The sequence below is a fragment of the Macadamia integrifolia genome, chromosome 6 (assembly GCF_013358625.1).
Source record: "Macadamia integrifolia cultivar HAES 741 chromosome 6, SCU_Mint_v3, whole genome shotgun sequence".
NCBI lineage: Eukaryota > Viridiplantae > Streptophyta > Magnoliopsida > Proteales > Proteaceae > Macadamia > Macadamia integrifolia.
This window is the reverse complement of record NC_056562.1, coordinates 33120453-33132996: the sequence shown is the minus strand read 5'-3', so window position 1 is coordinate 33132996 and position 12544 is coordinate 33120453. Positions and strand designations below refer to the sequence as shown.

General features: G+C 37.6%; 1 protein-coding gene across 1 annotated transcript in view; it reads right to left on the bottom strand.

The window, feature by feature from the left end:
* Window positions 1-571: 571 nt before the first annotated feature.
* The window catches only part of LOC122082471 (NAD-dependent malic enzyme 59 kDa isoform, mitochondrial), a gene marked incomplete at its 3' end in the record, with an annotated part of 17936 nt that continues 5963 nt past the window's right edge, over window positions 572-12544 (bottom strand). Inside the window, 13 exon segments of the mRNA XM_042650065.1 lie at window positions 572-634; window positions 2576-2647; window positions 2764-2818; window positions 3289-3375; window positions 3502-3574; window positions 5997-6062; window positions 6200-6313; window positions 6880-6979; window positions 7102-7208; window positions 7358-7441; window positions 7529-7632; window positions 10737-10797; window positions 11736-11864. Coding sequence (XP_042505999.1) covers window positions 572-634; window positions 2576-2647; window positions 2764-2818; window positions 3289-3375; window positions 3502-3574; window positions 5997-6062; window positions 6200-6313; window positions 6880-6979; window positions 7102-7208; window positions 7358-7441; window positions 7529-7632; window positions 10737-10797; window positions 11736-11864 — 1115 coding nt within the window.

Sequence of the window (12544 nt, the reverse complement as noted above, 5' to 3'; positions counted from 1 at the left end):
TTGGGGTTGGGGTTGGGGTGGGGGTGGGGGTGGGGGTGGGGAAGGAGAGATGGTTCCATTTCTGTGGTCACTGGAAAGGTCCCATAAGCCAAGTATATGTCATGCCAAAATTCATGCTCCAGAACCAGTACAGCAAATGGTAGTTTATAACTTCTACTCACTGAAAAGTAAAATGAATAATAGGCAGTTATATACTGAACATTGCGGTGATAACTGCATTAAATCCCAATCACTTTATAGATTAGTAAAGGGCAGAGAGAGAGAGAGAAGTCGCATAACTATTCCACAGCCGCTGAAGCTTTTAAAATCTTGGGAGAAAACCAAGCTATAGAAATCGGGATCAGACTTAATTGAGGACAACTCGGACCAATCCCACCTCAAAAATTGGTTGAAAGTTGAAACAGGTATCCACAGCACTACTGTACTTGAGTTTGGACTTATCCACCAAAACTCAGCCAAGTTGACTCGGAATAGGCAGCGGCAATCCGATGACCAAGTCCAATCCCTAAATCCTTGAACTAAACCAATTGACGAAAGCAAGCCTTTTTGTCATTAAGGGTTGGGGAAATACCTTGATATAGAAGGATATAGGATGCCCTTCTGGATTTCGTCATCGGTCATATAGGATGCAAGGCTGTAAAAATAGCACCAATTTACATCAGTGTCATATATTTGAAGTAAATCAAATTAACACAACAGAACACACAAACTCTAGTTAATGTACTTCAGAGAAGCTAAATGTCAGTTTTTGGAACCTACGGTTTTGGTATTAGGTTATGCAACCTGCATCAAGAAGCTTTCCAAGGAAAGAGATAGAACCACAATTTTTATTTTTCCCAACAAATGGTCAAAAATAGGTCATGATATTTCCACATCGCCTTTTATTTCAAGAAATTAGTCACTTCAACAGTCTTTGATTATGGGTCCAAAGTGCGAACAGGATAGATGTTTGTTGTCCCAACCATTCTAGTTAGCCCCAATCCCGACAAGGAAAGGGGTAATTTCTAATAAAGTTTTTTCTTGTTGATTCCTAGATGTAGAGGAAGCAAAATCAACTCAAGATGATACAGATCACCCCTTCTTACAACAAGAACTTCCCATTTCTGAAGGAACTGAAGTTACATCTCTTTTTCAATTCCATTCAAGAGTTCGTTTCATGTGTTTCCACGCCCTTTTTAGACTTCAAAAATGGACAAGTTCCTTTTCTTATTCTTAGGAACACATACAAAATTTTTCAAAAAGAAGAGCATAAACAAGCTATGTCTTTTTACTAGTTCATAATCAATTACATATGCTTTACAAGGATTAACGATAAGTTGGAGTTATGGGGATCTAACTTGAAATCAATAGGCCCTAAGATAATTAGAACAAAGACGGAGTACATTGAGTATAACTTTGGTCACACAAGGATGGATAACGAAGTGGTGAAACTTGAGGAGAGAGAGATACCGCAATGTGACGTTTTAGATATCTAGGGTCAAGCATAGACAAGGAAGGTGATATAGAAGATGATGTTTCTCACAGAAATAAAGTAGGATGGATGAAGAGAAGAGGTGCATCTAGAGTGTTGTGTGACTGGCATCCCTCTAAAGCTTAAGGGAAAATTCTACAAGACAGTGGCGAGACTGGCTATGATGTATGGGGTGGAACACTAGGCAGTCAAGAAACGTAATATAGATAAGTTGAGTGTAGCAAAGATGAAGTTAGAGAGATGGATGTGTGACAAGACTAGGAAAGATAGAGTAAGGAATAACCGGGTTAAAGTTAATTCGGGAGTTGCCCCGATCCAGGACAAGCTCCGAGAATGTCTCTTAAGTCTTAAGGTGGTTTGGCCATGTTCAAATGAGGCCTTAAGATGCCCAATAAGGAGTGATCAGATTCAGATGGGAGGAGACAAAAGAGCTAGGGGCAGTCCTTAAATGACCATAGGTGATGTTGTTAGGAAAGACATGCACAATTTAGGTCTTGACTCTAGTATGACCTCAAACAGAGCTGTTTAGAGGGCTAAGATCCATGTAGCCGACCCCTTTTAGGTGGGATTCCCCAAAGGTGTTGCTTTGTTTCATTCTTTTTCCTTTTTTCACTCCCCCGTAGATCCATGTAGCCAACCCCATTGAGTAGGGAAATGGATGAGTTGGTGCAGTTGTTGTTGTTGTTGCTTTATTACTAGTATTTGGGGCTAATAACCTCACAGTGATTGTCAGTTTAACATTTGTTTCTTTGTTCATCCTAAGTTGTTCCTTCACAGTACAAATTAAGTAACTGATTTCTAATGAAGTTCACTATATCACCAATGATGATTTATTTCCACATCTCAACTCTCAAAATTTGAAAAATAAATCAAGTACAAAACTCTAATTATCTACATGAAAAATTAATGAGTGGGCAATTTTGGAAGATAAGTGAGCCTGTAACAAGAGAGTCAATATGGGAGATCTATCAAAGGAAGCCAATGAGTTTAATGCTAAAAAAAAAAAAACCACAAACGACAACTTCAACTTTATCCAGTTTAGGACTTGGACAATTGCAATAATTTAGCATGAAGAAGTAAGATTGCAAAGCATTTTAGGCTTACCATTCAGCAGCTGCCTGCAGCATACCATCGGAAATTAAACGAGCACCTGAAAGAAGAGCTCCCAGACCAATCCTGAATTTAATGTAACGCCCCATTAGATAGGGTAATACTGCCAAGATTTCTTAGTAAAAACTAAAAAGAATATGGGAGGTTCTCGAAAACTCGCAAATGGGAGAATCAGCACATACCCCGGAAACAAATACATGTTATTTGCCTGATTAACATGGCACACTTTTCCATTCCCTGCACACAAGAAAATGATGATGAATGTGTATTTTAATGAAAAGGTCTAGAAATGTTTTGAAGTGCAACACTGTAGCAAACTGTAACAGCACCCATCCACAGTGTGGCCACCTTATGGTGCAATACATGTTTTCCCTCTCTAATAAGGGAAGGTAATAGTCCCAAGGCAGAGCATCAGAATATCAGTTCTAGAATGAAGAGCTTTTTGGGGGGAGGGGTTACATGTTTTCCTTCTCTGAAAAGGGAAGGTAGTAGTCCCAAGGCAGAGCACCAAAATATCAGTTCCAGAATAAAGAGCCTTTTTTGGGGAGTGGTTACATGTTTTCCTTCTCTGAAAAGGGAAGGTAGTAGTCCCAAGGCAGAGCACCAGATTATCAGTTCTAGAATAAAGAGCTTTTTTTGGGGAGGGGTGTGGAGGAGGAGAAAGAAAAGGGAAAAGAGAATAAATTTTTTGAAAGAAGGAACATTACCAAGTTGAATACTTTCAAAAGGGCTACCGCTAGCAAAAACTATGTTTTCTCCAGCATACTTGAATGCATCAGTTGGTGTGCATTCAGCTGTTTCATAGAACAAGCAAAACAAGAGAACAATGAATAACAAATGCAAGACACAATTAGAATAAATAAAATAAAGGAGATATATAAAGCATCCCAGCTTGAATAAATGTAATTGGAAACACAAACCATTCATTGTAGGGTTTGACATTGCAAATATTGCAGGCCTGGGGGAATCTGACTCTTGCATGGCTTTTAGCACCTGTCATAGACTTCCAAAATGTTGTCAAGCAATTTAAACATGGGAGTCCCATCAACTGCTAAGAGACAAGCACATATTTATAGCACATCCAAATATCAAAAATAATATTCATCAATATAATAAAGACTATTTAACTACTTCAACTAGGCAGAAGCATGTTGGCACTTCCAGAAGCCAAAACCAGGTGTCAGAGGTTATTATGTTAATGAAAAAATGCACCGACTTATCTATATGGCTCAAGAACACTTAGAGAGCTATTATTGATAGGTGAAAACATATTAAAAAAATAAGAGAAAAAGAACCCTGCCTAGAAGTGCCCCCTACATCCTCTCACATGGGACAGTGATATGACCATCCTGCCCCTCCCCTTGGATGCCTATGCGCACACTCCCAGTGGCCCCCACGTTGGTGCAGGGGCCACACAGCCTGGCAGCAAACCCCTTCCAAAAAAATAAATACAGAAATACTTCTGAAACAATGTAAAAGTGGAAATGCATTCAGAAAACAGTCCATATCTCCAATGCCAAGACAATGTATTCCATGCTGTAGTTCTGCTATCACATTTTTTCAGCTCAAGAATCTCCAGGAATGATGAGTCATCAGCTCAACGAGTTGTTTTTGTTCCATATACCTGAGATAGGAAATTAAGTAGTGTTTCCTTCAGTTGACTAGGATTCTGTTTGTCTCCAAGAACATTGTAGAGATTAGACCTCAGAAAAATCAGTGTTGGCCTCCTTCAGCGATTCAAACCCAAAAAGGTTGGAGGGGGATAGTATATGGAGAAGGTCTATCCAAAGTCCAAACCAAGCACTATAATTTAAGCAGGTTGGACCTTTTTCTGCTATCCTTTTGTCCATAAATAACTCTGGAAGGGAAACACAAAAAATCTACGTTCCATCTCCTAAGGTACCAGAAATGAGGTAGTTGTTACAGAAACTACTTCCATAAATATATATGGAATATAAATAGAGCTAAGATAGACCTTTAAAGAGCTTTTTCAGATATTTAAACGATTATAACTGATACCCAAGCACAGGATTCTGATTCTTTTGAGAGTGGAAATAAAACGCCAGTTCAGCCCCAACTCTTAGAAAAGCATTCATGTCTCATCTATTTGATTAGCATGCTCTCTATGCCAAAGGGTGCTGTGGAGCAGAAGAGGTTGGTGTTTGGACATCACGGTTAATAATTACTACAAAGCTCTTTACAATACTGCCCCATTCGGTTTCCATTTCACTAATGTATTGGGTGGTTAATTTGCCTCTTAAATTTAGTTTCTCTGAAGGATTGGAGGTCACAATATTATTCTCACAATGACTCAATAAGAGTTGTACTATCATAACCCTTTGGTGGAATATATTTACACCCTTCCTATAATCAATACATGACAGACAAGGAATTGGGAAACTCAAAGCTCTAAGTAGTTTTCTATTATAATTTTGGTGCAAACCCCCTTTTGACTAAATTGGTCAAACAGATAGAAATTCAAACATCAAGTTCAGCTATCATACGTGGATGTTGGAAATTTTATCCAACTAATGGTTATGATATGTCAAACATCAAGGCCTTACCCCTTACAAATGCATATGAGAAACTTCATACACTCCTGAAGCATTCTCGTTTGTGCTAGAGGCCCAGTTGTGAGGTGGGCCATGCATGGTACGCTTGAAGAGCTAATGAATGGTTGCAGCACTGCAGAGAGGAGGCGGGGAGAAGAATGGAGATTAACTCCAGCTGACATTACTTGGGATTTTTGGCTAGAAAGGACTAGTGAAACTTCAATGATCACTCAGAACCTGCCACACAGTGGCATTAGAGGCAAAGAGTGCCTTTGTCATTTGAGTGTCCAATTGTAAGGAATTTAGAGGGACTAGCATCATTCCTATCAGGTCAAAAAGGTTCTCACCTTCAGGGTACCATTTATTTTGGTAGCTGCTCCTTCGCATAACTTGATACAAGAGCCCTTTTAAGTGCAAAATGTCAATTAGAGTCTTCTTTCCTTTCTTTCTAATAAAATTACTGTCATATTAAGGGAAGAAGAAACTGTTTTCACCTAACACAAACCCACTTCCCCTAACAATGCCCACCAAAGAAAAAGAAATACCACCCGAGAAGATGTCAGTACAAATCAATGGAGGCCCATACAGAGTAAATAAACAAATACGTAGAAAAATCCTAACCAAGTAACCAGAGATAATTGAGCTTGTATCAATATTTCCGACTTCTACCAAAAATATACATATATATATATATATATTTCGTGAATTTTTGGTACACCGATTTTTATCTCAAAACATACTTTTATTTTCATTCTGGAATCAATTAGTACAAAATATGATCACGTCCACAGGTTTATTCTATGATATAAGCAACAGCATATAGGACTATAGGAGACAAAACAAGGTCATTCAGTTGCACGCACCTCTTCATTGAAAATACCACCGACCCCAGACAGACCTAGAAGCACATGGGGCTTGACCTTCTTGACCTGATAAAAAAAAATATTGGGTATTGAAAACTGCTGCTTTTTTAATAACAAAGAAACACAACAGATGACCAAAATGAAAGCAAATCTAAAAAGAAAATTTTGAAAAGAGCCATCAAGGACAATTCCACAAGAATTACCACTTCAAGGAGACTAGCTCCCTCCCTTAGTCCTTCAATCTCACCAGGACCAAAACCTCTAGCAAAAGGTGCAGCAGCTGGATCAATATTTTCTCTCTCTTTCGTCAGAAGGCCCTGGAACAAAACCCATTCTTCTCAAGCACAAAAGAACTAAAGTCCAATGGATAATTGGCACAAAGTGAATCATTCAGCCTTTTATTTTTATAGTAGGTTTCCCCAACATTGTTCCATTATGAAACTTTTTTAAATAACTTTGCATGAAGATGTGTAAATTACATTAAAGGTTTCCAGCAAATGCAAGAAGCTAGAATCACTGTTTTCCATCCAAAAGGAGAAGGGGAAAAAAGGATATTTAAATAACTACTGCCATTCTATCATGCACATAGGATTAACCACAATAATTCAACAATCTACTCCCCCCATGTTATCTACCCTCAACTCATTTTACAGGGAGAACAATTAAATTTATTATTGATCACAAATACGCGTGCAAAACAGAAAATGCTATGAGATGTTCTCAGTGGGAAGGCAATGATTTTCATTCACATAATAAGAAAATATATGGGAGAGAGAGGCCTGCTAGAACTCTTCCCAAATACACCACATATTGATAAATTATTTATGACCATTTTAATGAACCATCTTAAGTGAGAATGCAAGTTGCAAGAATAGAAGCCTACATATTTATCGAGCAGCCAGAACTGAGAGTTTTCCATCTCACTGTTACCCATCATTCTCGAAACAGCCTGCTTGGCTGTCTTCAGAACACCTATTCCTGCACTGAATCCAGGTAAAAAGCAATAGATAATGCAAAATGAAGCGGCACATAACAAGCCCATGGACCTAAGTGAGAACCAGAACACAAGTGAGGACACCCATAATATGGAGAGTTTCTCAGTTACCTTCCAGCTCCCACTACAACTATTTTTTGCTTCACAAAATCACTCAGTGGTCGACCCTGTGCTCTAACGGCACCAAGTAGTCCAGCCAGTGCAACACCAGCAGTTCCCTATTAGACATGGATTGTGAGGACAAAGTACAAACATTTATTAATAAGCATTCAAAACCAATCCAACTGGAAAGCATGACAGTAAAATATTTAAGCATTGAGAAGATATTAAAAGCCAGGAAACCTCAAGGAAACACCCAGTCACCCACCTGTATGTCATCATTGAACATGCAATATCTGTGACGATATCTTTGCAGAGTTTCAAAAGCCCACTTCATTTGAAAATCTTCAAACTGAAAAATTTTCAAGACCATTATATAGCTTGGATAAAAATCATTGAAGTTGGTGTCATTTTAGTCTTATTTTTAAAAGAAATGGACCTGTACAATAGCCTTAGGCCAACGTCTGTGAAATGCCTCCATCAGTTCATCAACAATGCCAAGATACTCTTCACCTTCCAACCTTGGTTCTCGTAAACCTAAATCTGCAATACAACAGAGTATTATTATATCAAGTAAAAATAATAAGTTTATACCAATAAATAACGACTGTACATTCAATCAATGGAGTCAAAACTCTTTTGAAAAAGAAAATCAAGGGCTATATTAAGCCACAAAATCATGTGAATAAAATATAAATTAATTAACGGAAAGAAATGTTAAAAATATGATGAGTAAACTCCTAACAACTAAAATTTAACTTTGAAGTCGCATTCCTTCTAGTGAGGTTTTCCCTTGACATAAAAAGACTAAATTCCTGAGATGCTTTGAATTCTCAGATACACACAAGAATCTTTCCTGAAGGTAGAAACAAGAGGTAAAGGAACAGAAAGGTTAAGCAAATGAAAAGGGTTCACCCAAATAAATCCCTAGATCTTACAACACAGAGACCAAATTTTATGAAATAGATATCAAACAGTAAACTATGGAACACAAGTAAAGAATTTCCTGCAATGGTTGCACTCAAATGTTTATCCAGAATCACAAATAGTAGGCATTTGTCCCAAATTGCAAGGTCTTGTCTCTAACAGCATGCACCAAGATAGAGCATCTAAGGGGTGGCTGGATCACACCTTCCCGTTTTAAGTATAGTTACAGGAATTAAGTTCACAAATACTACTATTTGGTGAAAAGTTCTCTTTTTAACCTCTTATAAGGGAAATTTTGTAGTTGAAACTTAGCACGGTCCATTATCATCTTGATATGATACAATTACTGTAGCTTATATTCCATCAAATGTGGTTACCTAAGGAACCGCTTCAGGGACACAATTATCATGCTCACTATGAAGTACTGTTTAACACCAGCACTTCGGTAGTTTCTGTGTTCAGTTTCTCTTTATCCTTGTTCATCTACATTCAAATCTTCTTCTCCAAAATCTTTGTTACCTCTAGTTTTAAAACACTATTCTAATATAAGGAAAATCAAAGATTGGTAGAGCCTCCATTCTGTTGATGTGTCAGAAGCAAGGAAATGCTTTGACTTTGGGGCATCAGTAAGAAGTTATCTCCCCTAATATACAAGGGGGAAAAAAAGAGTATCAGTTTATTGTTGCCAAAGATAGAAGCTGTCTTTATTTTCGGTGTCTCATTTACTATAATAGCGTAAAGCAACCACAGATTCTATATTCACTCACTGGAACAGATGAATGCCAAATTAAGTATGTTCCATCAACAAACAAATACCAAACTAGCAAGTATTGATGTAGTCCAGAAGAAAGAGAGGCCATCAAACTAAACCAAGAACAGATTAATAGGCTTAATTTGAGAGCCCAATGAGTTATATGGGCCATGGGTTTATATTTTGGGGTTTACTATTGTAATGGGCCAATTCTTTAAGCCCAAATATTAGGGGTTTAAGTCCTATACGGGATTAAGTAGTTAGTTTCTATTTTATAATGTTCTAGAACAGCTTCTATTTTGAAAAGACTTAAATTATAAAGGATCCACCCTACCATAGATAGGGGTTTTCTATTTTTCTAATTTCCATGAGTAATAAATAAAGGGCAAGGGATCATACCTACTACCATTGATTTGAGACTTGAGCTTGTGAGTTCTGTGAGAGACGGAGCATGGCTTTGTGAGATTCAAAACTGCTCTACTGTGGGATGCAGTAGAGAAAACCTCAGTAGGATGCGTTCTCTGCAATAGTTGAGATACCTACATGTCCTTCTTTAAGGTCTGTTCTTTATTTTTACTCTTGTATTTCAATTTCTTCTTTCTTGTCTTTCAGTCATTAAAATCAATTCCAAGTCCAAACTATTCGGCTGGTAAGAGTATTGCCTTTCTCCCACAGTTTCTTCAGATCTGACAATCCTTCACTGTTGTTTCCTTTCGGACCTACCTGGTTTCTATTCTGGTTTCAGACTTACCTTTGGTTAGTCATCTTCACAGGTTTAGAACTTCTAAAAACTTTCACAGGTTCCATTAGGTTGCATGTGTTGTTCTTAGATCCATAGTTCTAAAAAACTCGCTAAAATTTTGCTTAAATCTCGGTGATTTTGACAAGGCCAAGACGAAATAGCATGCGAATTCAGAAATCAGCACTGTTTCGGAAAAAATCCAGTAAATTTTGGTCATGTCTATATTGTAGACAACATTGCACTGTTTTGGTGAGATTTCAATAAATTTCAGTCATTTCGGTTGAAATTACAGTCATAACTACACTCTAGTACTCTACATTGTAGACAAAATGTACTGTTTTGGCAAAATTTCACCAATTTCAGTGCATTTAGTAATTTCGGTCTGACTGAAATGGCCTAACGAAACAAGTTTCCGAACTATGCTCAGAACTCCAACCAGAAAAAGAGCAACCAAGTGCACAAGGCTCATGCTACTGCAAGGTCTGGGAGGGACAAATGTATGCAGCCTAACCTCCTGCTTCACAGGAGAGGCTGTTTCCAAGTTTCAAACCTCTGACCAACATGTTGCAATAGTGCAACTTAACCATTGCGCCACAGGCTCGCCCGCTCAGAACTCCAACCAACTGAAGACATAAACCTGTTGCTGCAATTGACACCTAACACAGTTGCTTATTCATTGATTTTCTATTTCTGTACCAGCAGCGTTTCTAATCTCTTAACACTGTTTCTGCGGTCTTCTAATCCCAGATACTAAATCAGACTATCGCTAAATTACTGGACCTTCTAAAATTTTGGAATTAGTTGCTATAACACAACGGTTTCTAATTCCGTTATGAGCATCTTCTATTTTTGTGACTGCCCATTACTTCTTATCCAACTTTTGGACATCGATTCTTATGACAACTGACAAGACCAGATTACAACTAAGGTTGCTGCCCAATCTGATTATTCTATTGTGAGATATTTCACCATCTTAGTTTCTGGCTTTGTTAAAGCTCTGCGATTCTGTTTATTGTTGAATCCCTATTTCACCTTTTGGTGACCTAAGTTTCCACATTAAGTGTACACTAGTTCACCTGACCACATGTGAAAAATCAATAAATTAATGATATTGGGGTTCCTGAGATTAAAATGAAACTATGGGTTCCAAAGCTATTTCGTTTTAATTTCTGACAAATTTCGCAAACTACTTATACAAACAGAAATTGAGTAAACTGTTGTACTCACAAAGCTGATCTTGAAGAAGCTTTTCATTGTTGGTACCAACATCTAGCATGACTGGGAGTATCTGTAAAGACATAAATTTATGTTATCTTTGAGAAAGGAATTTAATTAGACATGATAACCAGATAAAGGAACTGTCTCTCTTTCTCCCTCAATGTAGAAAATCTCTCTCCATGATTGAAACAACATTTAAAGAACAAAAATGTAATGTAGAAGTAACAAATCTTTATTAGATCTTTGCCGAAACCCAAAAAGAAGGTAGTCAGCTTGGAGAATGTCATAAAGTGATAGTGAGCTTCTCAAGAAGTTGACCTAAGTATGCAGTGCTTAACTCTGCCAAGGAGGATGCTTGCAGAGATACTTTGTATGATGGTCCCCTCTTCCTGTTTTAATGGCTAGGACCATCTCTCTTTTTTTCACTTTTGAATAAAAATTTTGGTTATCCACTTATCCATCGCAAAAAATTCAAAACTAAGTATACAGAAATGTGTAGATTTGTATTTACATAATTGTTGCAGCAATTTTTCTAAACGGGTGAAGTGAATATTGGACCATCACACAACAAGGAAAACAACTACAAAACCACATGGGAAAAGATTTCCCCAAGCATATCTGCTTCCTCATTGCTAGCAGATCCTGTAATCCAAAAGAAAAAGACAATTATGGAAGAGGTAAGAGCCTGACCCTCTCCTATCACATGAGAATTGAAACATCCTCCAAGCGCTTAAGGAAGACTACAGTTTGAAGCATTACCACTGGTGGAAGCTCACAGGCATGAGTATGCACCACATACAAACCATCACTCAAATTTGTAAGTAAATAAAGCTGTTGTTTGTGCTTGTGCTTGTGTGTGTGTGTGTGTGTATGTGTTAAGAGAGAGAGAAAGAGAGAGAAAGAAGACACATCCACACCAGCACATGCACACACCCCCGGATTGGGAGGGGCACATGGGGGAGAGAGAGAGAGAGAGAGATAGAGATTAGCAGGAGATTAGGTACATACTCTCTGCGGATTGATGCCAGCAGCAGCAACATAAATATCAAGTTTCCCGATGGGTATTCCAATTCCCTGAACTCCAAGGTCTCCCAGGCCAAGAATACGGCTGCCATCTGTCAGCACTATCATATCTACCTGTGTAAATACATAGAAACTCCATGATATGACAAACCGAACAATGCACATACCCTTAAGCCACAAATTTTGGCTGCTCCAAGTATTTTTAACAGGTTCAATAGAGTAAATAGCCATCTTCCTTTAAAATAAAATAAATCTCCAAACAAAAGGTTGGCTAACAGAGAGTAGGCACATAATTACAAGAGAATAATGAAAGTTCGATCATTGGCATGCATATTTTGAATCAGAACACCCTTCATGCAAGCATACTATTAAAATATGAACCACCCTGGATTTCATCCAGGTTGCTTCCTGATTATACCTTCTTTGTTTTCATAGAAATACGGTAATTTATTGTAAAAGTTGAACTAGATGCTATAATGATTAATTAGTATCAGTGAAACACATCGATAGATAAGTTGAGAAGTACACAACTGGAAGCTTGATGCAATTTAAGCATGACAAAATCCAAAACTATAATGGAAAGCACACATTACCAGTCACATAGAAATGCTTTGATGAAAATAAAATACTTTGGAAACTTGAAAACCAGAAAAAAGAAGCAATTGATGAAGTTCCTAATTTTTACATGAATACAAGTATAGGTGTCAAAATCTGAAAACATTGGGCATAAATAATCAAAACACAGAAAAGCCTCAAAAATAGGATTGGTGGGGTTTTTTTTTTTTTTTTTTTTT